At 42.1% G+C, this 19,841-nt stretch overlaps 2 protein-coding genes across 3 annotated transcripts in view; one reads left to right on the top strand and one right to left on the bottom strand.

The window, feature by feature from the left end:
- LOC129459813 (putative zinc finger protein 730) overlaps positions 1–7,997 on the bottom strand; it is a 45,088-nt gene extending 37,091 nt beyond the window's left edge. For 2 of the 3 annotated variants that reach the window (XM_063616368.1, XM_063616367.1), the window contains exon 1: positions 7,927–7,997. In XM_063616368.1, coding sequence (XP_063472438.1) covers positions 7,927–7,962 — 36 coding nt within the window. In that variant the 5' untranslated portion in view covers positions 7,963–7,997. Of the gene's footprint in view, positions 1–2,453; positions 2,613–7,926 lie in introns of those variants that run through there. The other variant, XM_063616369.1, reaches the window with a different exon arrangement.
- LOC129459812 (zinc finger protein 724) overlaps positions 1–19,841 on the top strand; it is a 283,659-nt gene that overhangs the window by 101,207 nt on the left and 162,611 nt on the right.

The following is a 19,841-nucleotide window of genomic DNA, read 5'->3' as shown; positions in this document are numbered from 1 at the left end:
AGAAATAAAACACATCCAAACAGGAAGAGACGAAATTAAACAATCTGTTTGCAGATGATTCTTTTTCTTTGTATAAAATTTAGCAGTAAACTCAGAAATTAAGATAACGGGATATAGGAGAGATATTCACTGTCACAATTTACCCTGCAAATATAACAACTGATGATTTCATAAATCTTGTAACTCACCCATTATCTACAACATTTTCTTATAAAAATGTATGCACTTTTTTTTTTTTTTTGAGACAGTCTCGCTCTGTTGTCTAGGCTGGAGTGCAGTGGCACGATCTGGGCTCACTGCAAGCTCTGTCTCCCGGGTTCACGCCATTCTCCTGCCTCAGCCTCCCGAGTAGCTGGGACTACAGGCTACATACAGGCGGCTGCCACCACGCCCGGCTAATATTTTTGTGTTCTTAGTAGAGACGGGGTTTCACTGTGTTAGCCAGGATGCTCTTGATCTCCTCACCTCGTGATCGGCCCGCCTCCGCCTCCCAAAGTGCTGGGATTACAGGCGTGAGCCACTGCGCCCAGCAAAACGTATGTACTTTCTACAGCCAAAACGGCAGAGATTTTACCTATTTTTTTTATTTGGCAGCATTCTAAAAGCTAAGTCTTGAAATTCTATTCAAAACCACCCAAGCCCCACCCCTACCCACAAAAAAAAAAAAAAAAAACTTAACAGAAAAAGAGAAACGTAAATGGAAATGGAATGTATGATTAATTATTTTTGAAACTCACCTCTTTTGTGCCCTCTCAAGAGACACTGCAGTATGTCCCCCTAAGTGCCCCAAGTGTGTTTTACTTCGCAAGTTTTTTTTGCACCATCTCACGGGGGTCAGGTTGTTTTTTTTTTTATTTTTTGTCTTTTAGGATACTATTTTTTCCATGAATCTCAGAGAATCCAAGGGGCAGAAATCATTTCTGTTTTTCCCTCAATACCAGCATAAGATTGGCTAACCCGCAATGTGTCTCTAAGAAAGGGAAGCTAGGTTGGGTGAAGACAATGTTAATGTCTGAAGTGGTTAGCTTTTCAAAGACACCAGGAGATTCCTCTTAGCCCCAGGGCATCCACCTGCTCTCTTGAGAGACTACACTTCATACCTCTTGTCCTGTGGGAGAAAATGACCCAGAAGCTAATAATCATCAAACACTCTAGCAGACATAGCCATGGCGTGTACCTTGGTTTATTCACAGCCAGTACTGAAAACCAGGACGAGGAAAAAACTAAAGGGTGGCTGAGAATACATCATCCCATAAAGATTAAAAAAAACAAAAACAAAAACAAAACAAAAAACAAACTTGACCCCAAAACATTTTCATAAGATCTCTGTGCCTAGGGAAGACAAAAGAAAAAGAGGCACAGAGATTTTTTTACAATACAGTGTCAGGGAATAAGTTTTGGTTTATTTTCATTGGCAATATTTACAAAGAGAAAACAAATCTTTTTAAATGTCCCACCCAATGGTTTGTCAAAAAATAATTAAAATAAAGTATCAAAAATGTACACTAAAGGACAAATAGATAATAACGTGAATTAGAGAAAGTTGGCATTTGGGATAATCAAAAGAAACTGGAAATTTAGTATTTTACTGCAAGCCAGAGTTAGGCTAGAGGAATGGGGGTTGAGGGGTAGACTTGAGACCCCGTTTGAGAAACATGAAAAAAAAATGCAGATCAGTCCCCCGTGGAGTGTGAAAATAGTTAAGTGACAGGCAATTCGAGGTATGTGGCTGCGATGCCTGGATTCCTACTTTAAAAAAAAAAGTAACTCAAATGTATTTTTTTGTAAATTACTACATTAAGGAAAACAAAATTTAGGCGTAATAAACTATAAACTGCCTATTAAGCTCTGATTACATAACCAGAAAATTTGTATGCTCAAGGTGCAAATTTAGAAACTATGTAACTGTACCTGATTACTGAATTTGGGTTTTTGCGTCATGCATCTTATGAAAATCTTTCCTTCAAGCCCGTCCCATGGATAACAAGCTACACCCTATAACTGGGTGCTCTACAATTTTAGAATCATTCTTTAATTAAATTCGTTAATATTTTGGCAGTGACTCCCATAAATTTTTAACAGAAGGAAAGAGGAATTGGGAACGCCACAGACCAAAGCTCTTCCCATTCATGAACCCGCATCCCGAGTCAGGATTCTCCCCTGACGATCCTGGTTCCTGCATAATCTGAGAGAGACGCGGCGCTGCGGGTGCAGAGCTGCCCAGAGAAGGCTCCAGGCCAGGGCACAGTCACAGTGCAGCGAAGAAACAGGACGCCCGGGGCCTCGGCTGTCAGCGCGGCCGTCATCGTATGGCTGAAGGGGACTGAGGCCGAGCTGGGCAAGAACTCTGGGCGCAGATTGTGAAGCTGACTGAGGGGAGGCCTGAGTCCCGCCACAGCCACTTCCCACCGGTTCCAACCAGCCCCGTTCCCTGGTTGGACAGGCACTCTCACCATTTCTAGGCTTCCAGGGGGCCCTGGCGTCTTAGCTGTGGCTCTCCCAATACCCGCAGGTCGCAGGGCCACACAGGCTGGGCTTCTAGGAGCAGAGGACACAAAGCAGATAGACGAGACCTGGAGCTTCGGTGGCAGCGAGAGACAAAAGGCCGCGCCAAATCCCGGAAGCCGCCCTGTCTGCTGCAGCTGCGTGCCTGATTGGACGGTCCCCAGCCCAGCATCCCTGATTGGATAACGTTTAAGGCCCCGCCCCCTCAGGCCCTGAGTGACAGATGTGATCAGATGCTGGGCTGAAGGAAGAGTGACAGCCTAGGCTGCAGCCTTTTCGGGCAGGGCTTCCTCCCTGAGCTGAGACAGGCCCACCCCAGAGGGTATTGCCTTTAACCTTTTGTGTAAGATCATATGCATTTATAAATAATATGCTACATGAATATTCACAAATCAAAAGTATATAGAGCGGGCGAGGTGGCTCACGCCTGTAATCCCAGCACTTTGGGGGGCTGAGGCCAGTGGATTATCTGAGGTCAGGAGTTTGAGACCAGCCTGGCCAACAAGTGAAACCCTGTCTCTACTAAAAATACAAAAAAAAAAAAAAAGTAGCTGGGAGTGGTGGCACGCGCCTGTAATCCCAGCTACTCGGGAAGCTAAGGCAGGGCAATTGCTTGAACCCAGGAGGTGGAGGTTGCACTGAGCTGAGACCATGCCACTGAACTCCAGCCTGGTGACAGAGTGAGACAAAAGGAAGGAAGGGAAGAAGGCAGGAAAGGAGGAAGGGAGGAAGAGAGAAAGAAAGAGAAAAAGAAAGAAAAGAGAAAGAAATAAAAGAAGGAAAGAAGGAAGGAAAGAAAGGAAGGAAGGAAAGAAAGACGAAAGAAAAAGAAAAAGAAAGAAAGAAAGAAAGAAAGAAAGAAAGAAAGAAAGAAAGAAAGAAAGAGAAAGAAAAAGAAAAGAAAGCAGAATTAAATAACCACAGGTAGATCACTACCTGGTGACCACCTTTCTTCCAGAGATCAGACACTGAACAAAGGATGATGGGGCCATAGGGGAAGAAAACTGTCTTCAGATCTGTCCACAGTCTTGACCTCCAATGTCAGATATGAAGAAAACAGATTAAAGGCAAAATTATTTTGCTATTTGGCCTTGGCCCTAAGTGTCAGGCTGTAGTTTTACGTTTTCTCCTGTGTGTGCAGGGACTAAGGACCAATCACATGCATACATGTCTACATGTATTGCAGCATTACTCAACATTATCTTACAACACATGTAACTTTAAATCAGGGGAAAATACTAGTACCTTTATGGAGCCCACTGTTAGAAGGTAACTAGTAATCAACCTGTCATTAAATCATGGCACCTATCTGCACTGGGTGCATGTATTAGTTAGCTATTGCAGCATAACCAACCATCCAAAACTTTTTAGGTCATAATTGAGATGGTCAGCCATTTAGGCTGGGCTCACTGGGGCCATTCTTCTGGTCCCAGCTGAGCTCCTTCAGACATGTATCAACAGCTGCTTCTTGACTAGGAAGCTGTGCTTCTGGAGGTAAGCTTCTGCTTCTGGGGGTGAGCTTCTGCTTCTGGGGGTGAGCTTCTGCTTCTGGGGCTGTCAACAGAGGCACTTTGCTTCTCTTCCCCACCCACCATGTTATATTATCCTCCAGCTGGCTAACATGTGCTTTGTTCATGGAGACGGCAGCATTCTGAAAGAAAAACAGAACCATTCAAGACCATTTGAGCCTAGGCCCTGAACTGGCACACGGTCATGTTCACAGGTTTCTACTGTCCTGAAGAAATAAGGTCAGTCGTATCTAGGGTCTGGAAAACAGATTCCATATCCCAATGGGAACAGCTGTAAAAGCACCTGGCAAAGGATACAGGAGGGATGAAAAATTGCTGCAACTGGCCGGGCACAGTGGCTCACGCTTGTAATCCCAGCACTTTGGGAGAGGGGGGGCGGGCAGATCACGAGGTGAGGAGATCGAGACTATGGTGAAACCCCGTCTCTACTAAAAATACAAAAAAATTTGCCGGGCGTGGTGGTGGGCGCCTGTAGTCCCAGCTACTCGGGAGGCTGAGGCAGAAGAATGGCGTGAACCCAGGAGGCAGAGCTTGCAGTGAGCCGAGATTGCGCCACTGCACTCCAGCCTGGGCAACAGAGCGAGACTCCATCTCAAAAAAAAAGCCTGGGCTGAACCTCAGGATAAATTCTGACTCCAAAGCTCACACACCTCCATAGATCAAACTATATTACTAGAGTAACTGCCACAGACCCTTGAAATTCTGGAGAGTGACACTTCTGCAATAGAAGACAGTTTTGTTTTTTTGTTTTTTGTTTTTAGATTTGTGCCCACATAGTACTGTTTATTATTGGAAATAATCCTGTCAAGAAATTGCAGAAGCACATGGTGGCTCACACCTGTAATCTTAGCACTTTGGGAGGCTGAGATGGGAGAATAACTTGAGCTCAGCAGTTCAAATGCAGCCTGGGCAACATAGTAACATCCTGTCTTCATGAAAAAAAATTAGCCAAGCATGATGTTGCATGGCTGTAGTCCGAGCTACTCTGTGACTAGGGTAGGAGGATGGCTTGAGTATGGAAGGTAAAAGCTGCAAGCCATAACTGATTACACCACTACACTCCAGCCTGGGTGATAGAATGAGACCCCATCTCAAAACAACTGCAGAAACATTTTGAATGGACAAAGAATAATTTGGAAAAATAGCTGAGGGATGAGTTTAGAAAATCAAAGCCCAACAACAAATTATTCACTTTTGATCAGAGAATAAATTTGAAAACTTCTAAAAGAAAAACAACTTTAGGGCCAGGCGTGGTGGCTCACGCCTCTAATCCCAGCACTTTGGGAGGCCGAGGTGGGCAGATCACAAGGTCAGATAGAGACTACCCTGGCTAACACGGTGAAACCCCGTCTCTACTAAATACAAAAAAAAAAAAAAAAAAAAAAAATTAGCCGGGTGTGATGGCGGGCGCCTGTAGTCCCAGCTACTCGGGAGGCTGAGGCAGGAGAATGGCAAGAACCCGGGAGGCGGAGCTTGCAGTGAGCCGAGATCGCGCCACTGCACTCCAGCCTGGGTGACAAAGCGAGACTCCGTCTCAAAAAAAAAAAAAAAAAAAAAGAAAAAGAAAAACAACTTTAGATAAACTAAATTTAACAGTTTTATTGGGCAAAGAGGGATTTGCAAATTAAGTAGCCTGTGGATCCAAAGTAGGCTCTGAAATACTCCAGCACAGCAACATGATGGTGAAAGATTTATGGACAGAAGAAAGTGACATCAGAAAATGGAAGTGAAATACAGGAACAGCTAGATTGATTACAGCTTGGGATTTTCCTTATTTAAACATGGTTTGAACATTTGACATCCTTTTATTGGCCAAAACACAGTTGTTGGTACAAAAGTGAGTACAGTCTATTTACACATTCAGTTAGGTTTCAGTTTACTATGTAAACAAAACAAAAGAACGAAAAAACTTATTGACCAAACTTAAAACATGAAAGGGGGTAGCTTTAGGGTATAATTAAACAATTTCTCCTTTTTTGGTCATCTAAATTTTGATAGACCAAAACTTTAGACATTGATAACACTCTGTCACCACCAAAAATGTACTTAGTCTCAGATTCCACTGTGAAATAGCAGAACTATGGGTTTTGTAAAGTGGAATCAAGAAATTCAGGTTATTATTTTATTATTATTTTTAAAGGTTTGAGTAGAGGGAAACTCCTTGTGTTAAGACCTGTTGTTTATAGAAGAAAAACAAAACCTATAGAATCTACCTATTTCCTTAAATTTTCAGTTTGATTATGTCACATTTAGCATGAGTGACTCATTTTGGTTTGGTTTTGTCTGTTTGGACCTAGTGCACAAGCTCAGTCCAGAATGATGGCCTCTAATAATTTTGTTCAAAAAATTTTCAACAGTGCACAGTGTAACCAAAACTCAGGGCCTTAGTACCACTCTGTTTCCGTTATTTAGGGTCTTTGTTCTTATGTCATTCATAGGTTATGGTTTCATCATAGTCACATATGTCTTTTGAGTTTCTGTCATTCCAGTTAGTGAGAGACAATTTTATATTCTATGGGTGACTGCATGAAAACATTTCTAACTTTTGAGAATACAGTGCAGCAGGGAGACTACTATTCTGACTATCAGGAGGATAATACCAAGAGTTTGAAGTGTGCTTTTTAGCCAGGGTCCTCATGACCCACCAACTAACATTAAATAGATCAAATAATTAGCTATAGTCTACTTATTTTAACCAGCCTGTTCATTAATCCCCTACAACTGCATCTCTGTAATACCCAGTGTATTTCTCCATGTGCAACTACAAGAATTAGCAACTGCAGACACTTCTTTGTTTATACAGTAAGTAATCCAAAGAAATTATATTGTTCAGCACAACTTTAGCAAAAAATTTAAAGTCTATTGTGTAACCATAGCCTTTACAGGGTAATCTGCTATAAAGCGCTATGATAGGGGATACATTTCTAACCATTGCCTCATTTACTCTAAACCGGGGGAAAAAAAGACCTATCAAAGGATGCCCATTTAGAAAAGTAATGGCACCCTGGCAATGCTCTTTAACCTATTTTGAATAAGTTCTCTTTAACTTGTGAAATAGGTTAAGAGCAGTGGACATACATCCTGTTTCTGATATTACGAGACAACAAATGTCCCATTAAAATTTCTCACCCATATTGGCCTTCCAGTTTTTTTTTTTTTTTTTCTATTTTTTGAGACGAAGTCTCGCTCTGCAGCCCAGCCTGCAGTGTAGTGGCGTGATTTCAGCTCACTGCAACTTCCACCTCCTGGGTTCAAGCGATTCTCATGCTCCAGCCTCCCCCTAGTAGCTGGGATTACAGGAGTGCACCACCACACTGGCTAATTTTTGTATTTTTAGTAGAGATGGGGTTTCACTATGTTGGTCAGGCTGGTCTCAAACTCCTGACCTCATGATCTGCCTGCCTCGGCCTCCCAAAGTGCTGGGATTACAGGTGTTAGCCACCATGCTTGGCCTGCTTTTCACTTTTTACCTATAAAAGATGCTATGTTTTTTCATATATGTTGGCTGCAAAATTCTCTACATATAAGTATACCCGATGAGTGCACACAAAAGATGATTTCTATTGTTTGTAGAGCCATAAACAAACTTAACTAAGAGTATCATGATAGCAGATGTGTCTTGATTTTTGATCTTATTAAAAAAGCTATCTACATAAAGGTATCCATCTGCTTTTTAGGAGAAACCTTTCTGGTTAGCTTTACTTTAAGATCTCCTATGGGTTTACAATTAAAGAGTTTGGAGGGGCCCTTCTAAGTTGTGAGATTATCAACCCAGTGTTCAAAGTCTTGATGTCTTGCTTCAGCGTACATGGCAGGCAGACTCAGTCTCTGGGTTCTAGATAATAAAGGGTTTTACTGTCCTCAGTCAGTAGACTATTAAGGCTTTCTTCACCTTAAGGCTTTCTTCATATGCTTTGTCATAATGCATTAAGCCTTTTTGAATTTAGTAATATTAGACTTCAGTAGCAGAAGATACATGAGGTTCTCTTAGGTGCACAGGCCTTCCAATGACTATTTTTAAATGGCCAACATATTTTTTCCACTCTAAATGGATCTGATATGCCATCAATCTGCAATTACAAAAGCAATCCAGTCAATTTAGTTAGCTGTGCTCAATACTACTGTATTTTTTTTTTTTTTTTTTTTTGAGATGGAGTCTTGTTCTATCTCCAGACTGGAGTGCAGTGGTGCAATGTCGGCTCGCTGAAACCTCCGCCTCCTGGGTTCAAGCAATTCTCCTGCCTCAGCCTCCCGAGTAGCTGGGACTACAGGCGTGCACCATCATGCCCGGCTAATTTTTTGTCATTTTTAGTAGAGACGGGGTTTCACCATGTTCATCAGGCTGGTCTTGAACTCCTGACCTCAAGTGTTCTACCCACCTCGGCCTGCAAAAGTGCTGAGATTACAGGTGTGAGCCACCATGCCCAGCCTAATATCTTGTTTAACAGTTTTACAACTTGTCTAGAGAAATAAGTATCTTTATCACTGAAGATATGAGAAAACATGTATTCTAATATCCTTTCAGTTACTGTTATAACATCAACCCTCTTGGAGGAGAAAACTTTTATACAAGAAAACAAGCATTAAAAATGACAAATAAAATTTCTGTATAAATGTTTAAATGGCTCATCAGGTAGCAGAAATGTACATGAAGTTTTGATTGTCTTATTGGGATTATATGCTTGACAAAAAAAAATTGGTCTTAACCTATAATTTAGAAGGGTCACCACACACAAACTTAATTTATATTCAATTTAGATTATTTTGTTTCTTCTGTGATGAATAATGGAATGCAGAGCTGTTAATAATGGAAGCTTTAAGAACTCAGGAATGAACAAGTAGCTGTTGGCTGTCTAGGTTCTCCAAGAGTCCACACTTAACATTAAATTTGTCCTCTTAAATACCAGGTTTGTTTTTCCAATTTAGGTGCATAGCACTGATAACTGAGGGGTTATCATAGGTAATTTGACTTAGGCCACAGAGTTCATTCAAATGGCATGTCTAAACAACTTCAGTACTGGCTGATTTAACATAATATGTGGCAGAATATTTTTCTAATATTTAATTAATTGTTGTTTTGCTTGGGTTAGCAGTTTTATAAGAATCAATCTCTTCATCAGGATACTCACAATCCTTACCCCATCCAAACAATTAATCCCAAACTGATCAGAAACCTATACTCGACTTTACCCATATTTTCATAAACCTCCTTAAAGACACTATACTTTACAATTTTGCAAGCTTTTGGAGTTTTGAGAAACTGCATTAGAATTAGACCATTAACTGTGGAAATGACTTAAAATGGTTATAAAGAGGCCAGGCGTGGTGGCTCATGACTGTAATCCCAGCACTTTGGGAGGCCAAGGCAGGTGGATCACCCAAGGTCAGAAGTTCGAGACCATCCAGCCTGATCAACATGGTGAAACCCCTTCTCTACTAAAAATACAAAAATTAGCCAGGCATGGTGGCACATGCCTATACTATCAGCTACTTGGGAGGCTGAGGCAGGAGAATCGCTTGAAACTGGGAGGTGGAGGTTGCAGTGAGCCAAGATCACACCACTGCACCCTAGCCTGGGCAACAAAAGTGAAACTCTGTCTTAAAAAAAAAATGGTTATAAAGAAACAAATAAAAAGAAATTGATTATATCTTCAGCCTACAATAATATATCATAATAACCATAATTATGACAATTAGATATACTCAGATATATTAGATTTTTAGAAATTTCATACATTGGCTGGGCGCGGTGGCTCACGCCTTGTAATCCCAGCACTTTGGGAGGCCAAGGCGGGTGGATCACAAGGTCAAAATATCAAGACCATACTGGCCAACATGGTGAAACCTCGTTTCTACTAAAAATACAAAAATTAGGCTGGGTGCAGTGGCTCACATCTGTAATCTCAGCACTTGGGGAGCCTGAGGTGGGCTCAGGAATTCAAAACCAGGTCAGGTCAGGAGTTCAAAACCAGCCTGACCAATACGGTGAAACCCCATCTCTACTAAAAATACAAAAATTAGCTGGGTGTGGAGCCTGTAATCCCAGGTACTCTGGAGGCTGAGGCAGGAGAATCACTTGAACCCTGGAGGCAGAGGTTGCAGTGAGCCGAGATCTCACAACTGCACTCCAGCCTGGGCGACAGATGGAGACTCTGCCTCAAAAAAAAAGAAAAAAAAGAAAAAAAAATTAGGTGTGGTGGTGCATGCCCGTAGTCCCAGCTACTTGGGAGACTGAGGCAAGAGAATCGCTTGAACCCGGGAGGCGGAGGTTGCAGTGAGCCAAGATTGTGACACTGCACTCCAGCCTGGTGACAGAGCAAGACTCCGTCTCAAAAAAAAAAAAGAAATTTCAGACATTTTGAAATAAACATTAATAACATTTATTAAAATATTAAGTTGAAGATCAAACATTTTTGACAATGCTTTCCATGTAATTCAACAAAACAAATAATTCTGTTTATTATTCTTTTATATGCTGCATTGGCACTCTATAGCACCCAAAAGTTAGAGATCAAAAAAGACACAATTTTTCAGCTGGGTGCTGTGGCTCATGCCTGTAATCCCAGCACGTAATGGGAGGCCAAGGCAGGTAGATCACCTGAAGTTAGGAGTTCGAGACCAGCCTGGCCAACATAGCAAAACCCCGTCTCTACTAAAAATACAAAAATTAGCCAGGCATGGTGGCGCACACCACACCTGTAATCCCAGCTACTTGGGAGGCTGAGACAGGAGAATTGCTTGAACCTGGGAGGCAGAGGTTGCAGTGAGCCAAGATCGCACCACCGTGCTCCAGCCAGGGCAATAGAGTGAGACTCTGTCTCAAAAAAAAAAAGACAATTTGTAAGCTAAAATTTGATTTGGAAAAGGCTGTCAAATATGTCAAAGGATTAAAATAGTTTATTGGTATATGTAAGCTATTTATGATTTTCAACACTTACTAAAACTACTGTACCTGAGACAATCTCTTACCTTGAATTAAAGTGACTATAGACCGATCTGCTAAGAAGACATTTTATTCTGTTGCAATTTAGCAAAGTATTTGAGTACATCTTGAAGTTGTCTTTTGATTTTTACAATGGCAGCGCTGCTTTTCAAGATCCCAAAGTCAGAAGCAGCCATGGGACAAATCTCAGCAGCACACATGATAATCACACACAGTGAATCCATCCCTCACCCTAAACCAATTGTTTTCATTCCAGACTGCATGTAAAAACCACTTGGGGCAGGGTGTGGGGGGAGGGGGTGGTGGTGTTAAAAATCCCCTAAACACAAATTGCAACACCCTAATTAAATCAGAATTGCTTGAGTTGAACAATGTGATTTTAATCTGTATATGTGATGACAGAGTGCAGCCAAGCTTAAATGCCACCGCTGTAAATTAACATTTTCAGGTGACCTAATTGTAAATTATTTCTCAAATGAATGTAAAAATGTTTGCTGCTAAGTCATGGCCTTTTAGTCTAACCAGTACTACTAAATTATTCTTCACTGAACCAACCTTGCTGTTGGTTTTGTGCCTTAATCAACCCAGTTCCATATATACTGAGTACCCACTGAGCAAGGCACTGTGCTAGGTGCCTCGGCATTGGCAATCATTGCTGTGAGGGGACATTTTCTGGAAAAAACAAACAACAACAACAAAAAATTGCATTATCTTAAAATAAAAAACATATCATGAACCTAACTGAGGTAAAAATAAAAAGACCTACAGTTTCACCCAAGGGGTAGGGCTTTAATACTCCTCTTGGAATATTACAATCTGTATGATCATGTCCTGAGTGTGTTCCACCATAAGCCAAAAAATGCTGCCATTATTCTGAGATGAGTTAGCATTTTGTGCAAATATGTACTATGTAATTTTTTGTTGACATAAAACATTCATACAGAAATATATGTGGAAATCATTCATTCATGCAAAGCTTAATGAATTCTTACCAAGAAATACACTGCCTGTAATCCCAGCACTTTGGAAGGCCAAAAAGGGCAAATTGCTTGAGCTCAAGAGTTCAAGACCAGCCTGGGCAACATGGTGAGACCCTGTCTCTACTTTAAAAAAAATAACAAAAAACAGAGCTGTGGTGGTTTTTTTTTTTTTTGGTATTTTTTAGAAGTAGAGACAGGATATCATCAAAGGGACCAGGATACTTGGAAGTCTGAGGTAGGAGTCATAAGTCTTATTAGAAAAACAGGCCTGGTGTGGTGGCTCACACCTGTAATCCCAGCACTTTGGAAGGCCAAGGCGGGCAGATCAAGAGGTCAGGGGTTTGAGACCAGCCTGGCCAACATGGTGAAACCCCATCACTACTAAAAATACAAAAATTAGTCAGGTGAGTTGGTACACACCTGTAATTCTAGCTACTCAGGAGGCTCAAACATGAAAATCACTTGAACCTGGGAGGTGGAGGCTTCAGTGAGCCAGGAATGCACCACTGCACTACGGCCTGGGTGACAATGGCTGTCTCAAAAACAAAAACATGCGCAACTCCAGTTCAGCATCACATCATTTATTCTAAAATTCTCTCTTTGTTGCTAACACTTTTTAAGTTCAAAAAATAGGCAGTAATTACTATGTGTGTGTATACACCACCATATAGTTTTAAAAATTGCTAATTCATATGCTTATGAAAAAACAATACAAGAATACAGTTTGTGTATAGTTTTTGACTCTTGCAGTATTCAATCAAAACACTGTTTTTCAAAGTGATTTAAATTAAGACCTTTCATTTTTTTTTTTTTTTTTTTTTTTTGAGACGCAGTTCTTGCTCTTGTGGCAGAGGCTGGAGTGCAATGTCACGACCTTGGCTCTTTGTAACGTACACCTCTGGGTTCAAGTGATTCTCCTGCCTCAGCCTCCCGAGGAGCTGGGATTACAGGCATGTGCCACCATATCCAGCTAATTTTGTGTTTTTTGTAGAGATGGGGTTTCTCCATGTTGGTCAGGCTGGTCTCAAATTCTCGACCTCTGGTGATCCAGCTGCCTCGGCCTCCCAAAATGCTGGGATTACAGGCATGAGCAACTACACCTGGCCTCATTCCAACCTTCTTTAATAGAGTTAGGTATTACATTTCTATTAGGTTAAGCTCCTTTTAAAATTTTCTACATTGTATCTAAATATACTCCAAATCAATATTTTTTTTTGTTTTGTGTTGTTTAACAGAGAGGAAAATTTATTCTCTGTGATGTTCAGTTTCATAAGATTTGACAACTGTCCAGAGTCACATACCCATCTTCAGAGTACCACACAGAATTGTTTCATTGTCCTAACTACTACTTTTTATTCTTCTTTCTCCTTTCTCTTCTTCCTGCTTCTCCTTCCTCCTTCTCCTCCTCTTTTTTCTTCCCCTTCCTTTTTTCCTTCTCCTCCTTCTATTTCTCCTTCTCCCCTTCTCCTTCTGCTTTCTTCTTTTTTAGGAAGGTCTTGCTATATTGCTCAGGCTGCTCTTAAAATCCCTGACTCAAACAACTCTCTCACCTCAGCCTCCCAACATGCTGAGATTATAGGTTTGAGCTATCAAGCCTAGCTTGATTATAATCAATCTCTTTTCTACAATGCCATATAATTGGATCATGTAATATGTAGCCTTTTGGATCTTCCTTCCTTCACTGAAAGAAATGCATTTCTGACTCATGCATACTGTGATGTAGATCAATAATTTGTTTTTTGTTGTTGTTGACAACTAGGATTCTATTTTATGGATGCACCACAGTTTATTTATTCAACTGCTATAAAGCGTCTGGTTTATATCTAGCTTTTTGCAATTAAAAATAAAGTTCGCAATACACAGCCACAAAAAGGTTTTCATTTCAACATTAGTTTTCGCTTTGCTTTAGTAATGACCTAGGAGTGGATATCCTGGTAACATGATAAATGTATATATAACATTACAATAAACCATTAAATTGTTTTCCAAAGTTACTGTATCATTTTATATTTCTAGTTTTAGTTGCTCTAAATCCTCACCAGCACTAAGTCCCTGCAATTTTTCTTTGCATGGTTGCCATTCTCGTAATTGTGTGCTCTCATTGAGACATATGCTTTTTTTTTTCCTTTTTCTGCTGGAAAGCCCAATTTATATAATCCATGTAGAAAGAAATGTATAAAATATTCAGTTCTGGGCAGGCACGGTAGCTCACGCCTGTAATCCCAGCACTTTGGAGGCTGAAGTGGGTGGATCATGAGGTCAGGAGTTCAGAAGCAGCCTGGCCAAGATGGCTAAATCCTGTCTCTACTAAAAATACAAAAATTAGCAGGGCATGGTGGTGGGCACCTGTAATCCCAGCTACTCAAGAGGCTGAGGCAGAGAATTGCTTGAACCTGGGAGGCAGAAGATGCAGTGAGCCAAGATTGCACCACTGCACTCCATCCTGGGTGACAGAGCGAGACTCCACCTTAAAAAAAAAAAAAAAAAAAAAAAAACATAACAGGGCTAAGTTGTTTGCAACATAGACTTTAGTCCTATACTTGCCCTGACTGTTTGCATAAGGTGAGCAAAAATGACTATCTCTACATAGGCCTTTTAGATTGGCTTCGATGGAAATCTGTTCCACAAGGAATAAGACCTTCTAAAGCTGAGCACAGCCATGTGTTTGTATCCTCAAATACCTGTGAGCTGGGTAATCCTTTCCTCTTAAGGTCCCAAGATAAACTTGGAGCTCCTAGGCCTGTTAAAAAGTGATATTTTTCACTGACCACAGGTCAGGAATGCTGTACAGAGACTGTGTAGACAAGGGTATGAGGGCAGTTTTTTCAAGGGGCTTTTATCATCTCTGCAAGTCAAGCTTGACTCTTTAAAGGGAAGCATACCCTTTCAGTCAAAGCCTTGGTTAAAATGAACAAACAAACAGTTTCTCCAGTTGCATCCTGTTGCTAAAGAAAATGGATTCTTATTGCACTCATACAAACAACTATATTGCCATAAGTTGAGAATACTCACAGATAGTTTCCAAATTCTAGAGGAAACAGGCAGAGAAAAACAAACACATTCCAAATTTTGTTCATAAGAGTATACTTTACTCAATTATTGAAGGCCATAAATAGTTAAAAACAAGTTTCCTTGACTCTAAAAAATGAAACAAGGATCAGCAATATACCAAGCAAAAGTCAAAAAGGTTGCTTTAGTTTTCTGGGTGCAGTCCATTTACTTAACTCTTGTTTTGCTTGATATTCATGAACATTTTAGCTCCTCATGAGTCCTGTGCTTTTTTTTTTTTGAGGCGGAGTCTCTCTTTGTCGCCCAGGCTGGAGTGCAGTGGCATGATCTCAGCTCACTGCAACCTCCGCCTCCCAGGTTCAAGCGATTCTCCTGCCCCAGCCTCCCAAGTAGCTGAGACTAGAGGTGCTAGCCACCATGCTAATTTTTTGTATTTTTAGTAGAGTCTGGGTTTCACCGTATTAGCCAGGATGGTCTTGATTTCCTGAACTCGTGATCCACCTGCCTTGGCCTCCCAAAGTGCTGGGATTACAGGTGTGAGCCACCACACCCAGCCCTGAATCCTGTCCTTTTTTCCTTTGTTCCAATGTCACAATATCCAAGGCTATCAGAAATCTCTATTTGAAAGCATCTGTGAAAGTTCTATAGTTTAATATAAACCATCTTTTAAAAAGAATTAAAACAAGACAATACTTGTCTGTGAATAACAAAATGTCCAGGTTACAGTTAGAACACAATTGACAAAGAAGTTTGGCTATCTGTGTGGTTTACAATAACTTAATATAACAACCTTTATTACCACTGATACCATATATTAGAATTTTAGAAATCCCAAACAATTTTGGAACATAGTATTATTCACCAAAATATAACCTAAAGTTTGAATAAACACCATTTTGCCAGTCTCATGTACCTAAATATGTCAAATAATTCTGTTTACCTCTCTTTTGAATACTCCAGGGGCCCTCTGAAGTATCCAACAGCCAGGAATCAGGAAAGGCAATTTTGAAACTAAAGTTTGATTTTGGGAAGCATGTTAAGTATTAGAGATTTGAAACACTTGATGTTATAAAATAGAATTTCAGATTATCGTAAATTATTTGTTACAATGACTCCCAAATTTTAAAGAAGCAACAATCTGTTATAACCTTTAACAAATTTTGTTAAAAGCAGATTAGTGCATTACGAGTACCTTGTTGTGCTTTTATTTCAATTTTTTGTTTACAGAAAAACCAAGTAGTACCTTTTTAAATTTAGTCAATATATCCACACATGGAATTCTTTGCAAGATTTTTACAATCCTTCCACCACTTGTTTGAACTTTTAGCTCTATTTTGTCTAATTCAAAACCATCTTTTATTCTCTTGGGTTCAGATAGAAAAATTCTCACTTGCCTATAAACTAGATTTAGAAATGACTCATCATTTCAACTCTGGCCGGATGTTCATATATGATAGTCACAATTTCAACTGTGGATTTTTTCCATGTGTGAGATTCAGGACTTACCAGTGGGACCTGTCCATGTGTGAAGATGACAATTTTAATGTTTGCTGGGGTATGCATATGAGAAACACAATCTCACCTGTGTTCCGAACCCTGGAATGGCAATCTCTGTACAATAAGAGATTTATATAGTATAAAAGAAAGTGGTATTTCTCTAGGACCTTCGTACAAGAAGACCCATGACCATACTCATGACTTTAAGCCTAGCTATAAGAAACAGGATCTCTCCTATCGGCTGGTTTGAGGTATGAGAGTCATCTTCACACTTGTGGCTGGGCACAGTGGCTCATGCCTGTAATCCCAGAACTTTGCGAGGCTGAGGCAGGCAGATCACTTGAAGTACAGAGCTCGAGACCAGCCTGGCCAACATGGTGAAACCACGTCTCTAAGGAAAGTACAAAAATTAGCCAGGATTGGCCGGGCGCGGTGGCTCACGCTTGTAATATCAGCACTTTGGGAGGCCGAGGCGGGCGGATCACGAGGTCAGGAGATCGAGACCACGGTGAAACCCCATCTCTACTAAAAATACAAAAAAAAATTAGCCGGGCATGGTGGCGGGCACCTGTAGTCCCAGCTACTCGGAGAGGCTGAGGCAGGAGAATGGCGTGAACCCGGGAGGCAGAGCAAGCTGCAGTGAGCCGAGATTGCGCCACTGCACTCCAGCCTGGGCGACAGAGTGAGACTCCGTCACAAAAAAAAAAAAGAAAAAAAAAATTAGTCGGGATTGGTGGTGTGCACCTGTAATCCCAGCTACTCGGGAGGCTGAGGCAGGAGAATCCCTAGAACCCAGGAGGTGGAGGTTGCAGTGAGCTGAGATCACACCACTGCACTCCAGCCTGGGCGACAGAGTGACTCCGTCTCCAAAAAAAAAAAAAAAAGGGTCAACATCAATCAACATCATCACACCTGTGAGCTAGACCAAGGCATTTTACAACCTTACCTGTGAGTAGGGAGAGATAAGAGTCACATCACCTGGGTTTTTGGCCAGGAATACATCACAATCTTTTCTGAAGGCAGGGACCACACAGGAGTGTCACATCACCTGAATACTCAACCAGGAATATGTTACAGCCTTCTCCTGAAAGCAGGACACAGACAGTATAGTCACACCACATGGGGGCTGAGCCCAGCAATAGGTAACAATCCTCTCTGTGGTCAAGGCCTAGTTACCAGAGACACATCAACTCGTACCTGGGCCTAGTGATAAGTCACAATGTTTCCTGTGGACAGAGTGCAGGCAAAAACGGAGTCACATTTCCTAGGTGATTGATGCAGAGATATGTCACAAGGCCCTCTGCAGAGAGGGCCCAGGGAGGAGCCTCTGATTTTATAGGTGTTGGGCCTCGTAATATGTCCTAACATGCAAAATAGGGCACAGGCAAAAAAGTAGTCACATAACCTGAGTGAAGGGCTTAGAAATATGTCAATGCACCCTGTGAGCAGTACCAACGCAAGAAAAATAACTCACATCACCTGGGTGAAAGGCCCAGTGAGGCCAGGCATGGTGGCTCATACCTGTAATCCCAGGACTTCGGGAGGCTGAGGCGGGTGGATCACGAGGTCAGGAGTTAGAGACCAGCCTGACCAATGTGGTGAAACACCATCTCTACTAAAAATACAAAAAGTAGTTGGGTGTGATGGTGTGTGCCTGTAATCCCAGCTCCTCAGGAGGCTGAGGCAGAAGAATCACTTGAACCTGGGAGGCAGAGGTTGCAGTGAGCGGAAATTGCACCATCAAGGTGCAGAGTCAAGAGATATGTCACAATCTCATCTGTGGGCTGGGCCAAGGCAGGAAAGTCAAATCACAAATGTGGGTAGCGGATGCATACAATCACACCTGCAGAAAAGTCCAGGAATTAGAGTAGAAATTCCATATATGTCCAGGTTCTAGGTATGAGTCAACACTTTCTGTACATTGGATCTAAGTATGTGAATCACAATATCAATGGTTGACAGAATGTGGGCAGGAAAGCCACAATTTCTTCTGCAGGCTTGTCCTTTCAGTGAAGTCACAGACTCGTATGTGTGCTGAATCTTGCTCTGAGTCACCAGTCCACCTCTAGTCCAGATCCACGAGAGTCAATTATTCAACTTTTAACAGTTTGTGTCTGACATTCAGAACCTCAACAGTGAGATGTGTTTATATGGGAGAATGACAATCTTTACTGTTGCCTGGGTGTGCATTCAAAAGACAACATCTCACGCATGTGCTATGTTCTCTTATGATAGAGTTTCACTTGATGGATTTATACAATATGCAAGAGTGGTAATCCTCTGTGACCTTTGTCCAAGAAGATCCAGAATCTTTCCTGTGGTTCCAAGCCCAGATATGAGCATCAACATCTATCCAATTGGTTTAGTCCAGATAGGAGAGTCCTCACCTTTTAACAAGCTGGGTTTAGAAATGGATCACTGCCGGGCATGGTGGCTCACACCGGCAATCCCAGCACTTTGGGAGGCTGAGGTGGGTGGATCACAAGGTCAGGAGTTCGAGACCAGCCTGGCCAACGTGGTGAAACCCTGTCTCTACTTAAAATACAAAAATTAGCTGGGCATGGTGGCGGGTGCCTGTAATCACAGCTACTCAGGGGGCTGAGGCAGGAAAACTGCTTGAACCCAGGAGGCAGAAGTTGCAGTGAGCCAAGATTGCATCACTGCACTCCAGCCTGGGTGACAGAGCAAGGCTCTGTCTCAAAAAAAAAAAAAAAAAAAAAAAAAAGGGAGGTGGAGCCAAGATGGCCAAATAGGAACAGCTCCGGTCTCCAGCTCCCAGCCCCAGCGACACAGAAGACGGGTGATTTCTACATTTCTGCTTGAGGTACCGGTTTCATCTCACTAGGGAGTGCCTAACAGTGGGTGCAGGACAGTCGGTGAAGCGCACTGTGCGCGAGCCGAAGCAGGGCGAGGCATTGCCTCACTCGGGAACCACAAGGGGTCAGGGAGTTCCCTTTCCTAGTCAAAGAAAGGGGAAACAGACGGCACCTGGAATCCTAATACTGCGCTTTTCCACGGGCCTGGAAAACGGCACACTAGGAGATTGTGTCCCGCACCTGGCTCGGAGGGTCCTATGCCCACAGAGTCTTGCTGATTGCTAGCACAGCAGTCTGAGATCAAGCTGCAAGGCGGCAGCGAGGCTGGGGGAGGGGCGCCCGCCATTGCCCAGGCTTGCTTAGGTAAACAAAGCAGCCAGGAAGCTCGAACTGGGTGGAGCCCACCACAGCTCAAGGAGGCCTGCCTGCCTCTATAGGCTCCACCTCTGGGGGCAGGGCACAGACAAACAAAAACTCAGCAAGAACCTCCACAGACTTAAATGTCCCTGTCTGACTGACAGCTTTGAAGAGAGTAGTGGTTCTCCCAGCACGCAGCTGGAGA

Source organism: Symphalangus syndactylus, chromosome 13 (genome assembly GCF_028878055.3).
Source record: "Symphalangus syndactylus isolate Jambi chromosome 13, NHGRI_mSymSyn1-v2.1_pri, whole genome shotgun sequence".
NCBI classification, from domain to species: domain Eukaryota; kingdom Metazoa; phylum Chordata; class Mammalia; order Primates; family Hylobatidae; genus Symphalangus; species Symphalangus syndactylus.
The sequence above is the reverse complement of the archived record's forward strand: the minus strand, read 5'-3'. Positions and strand labels throughout refer to the sequence as shown.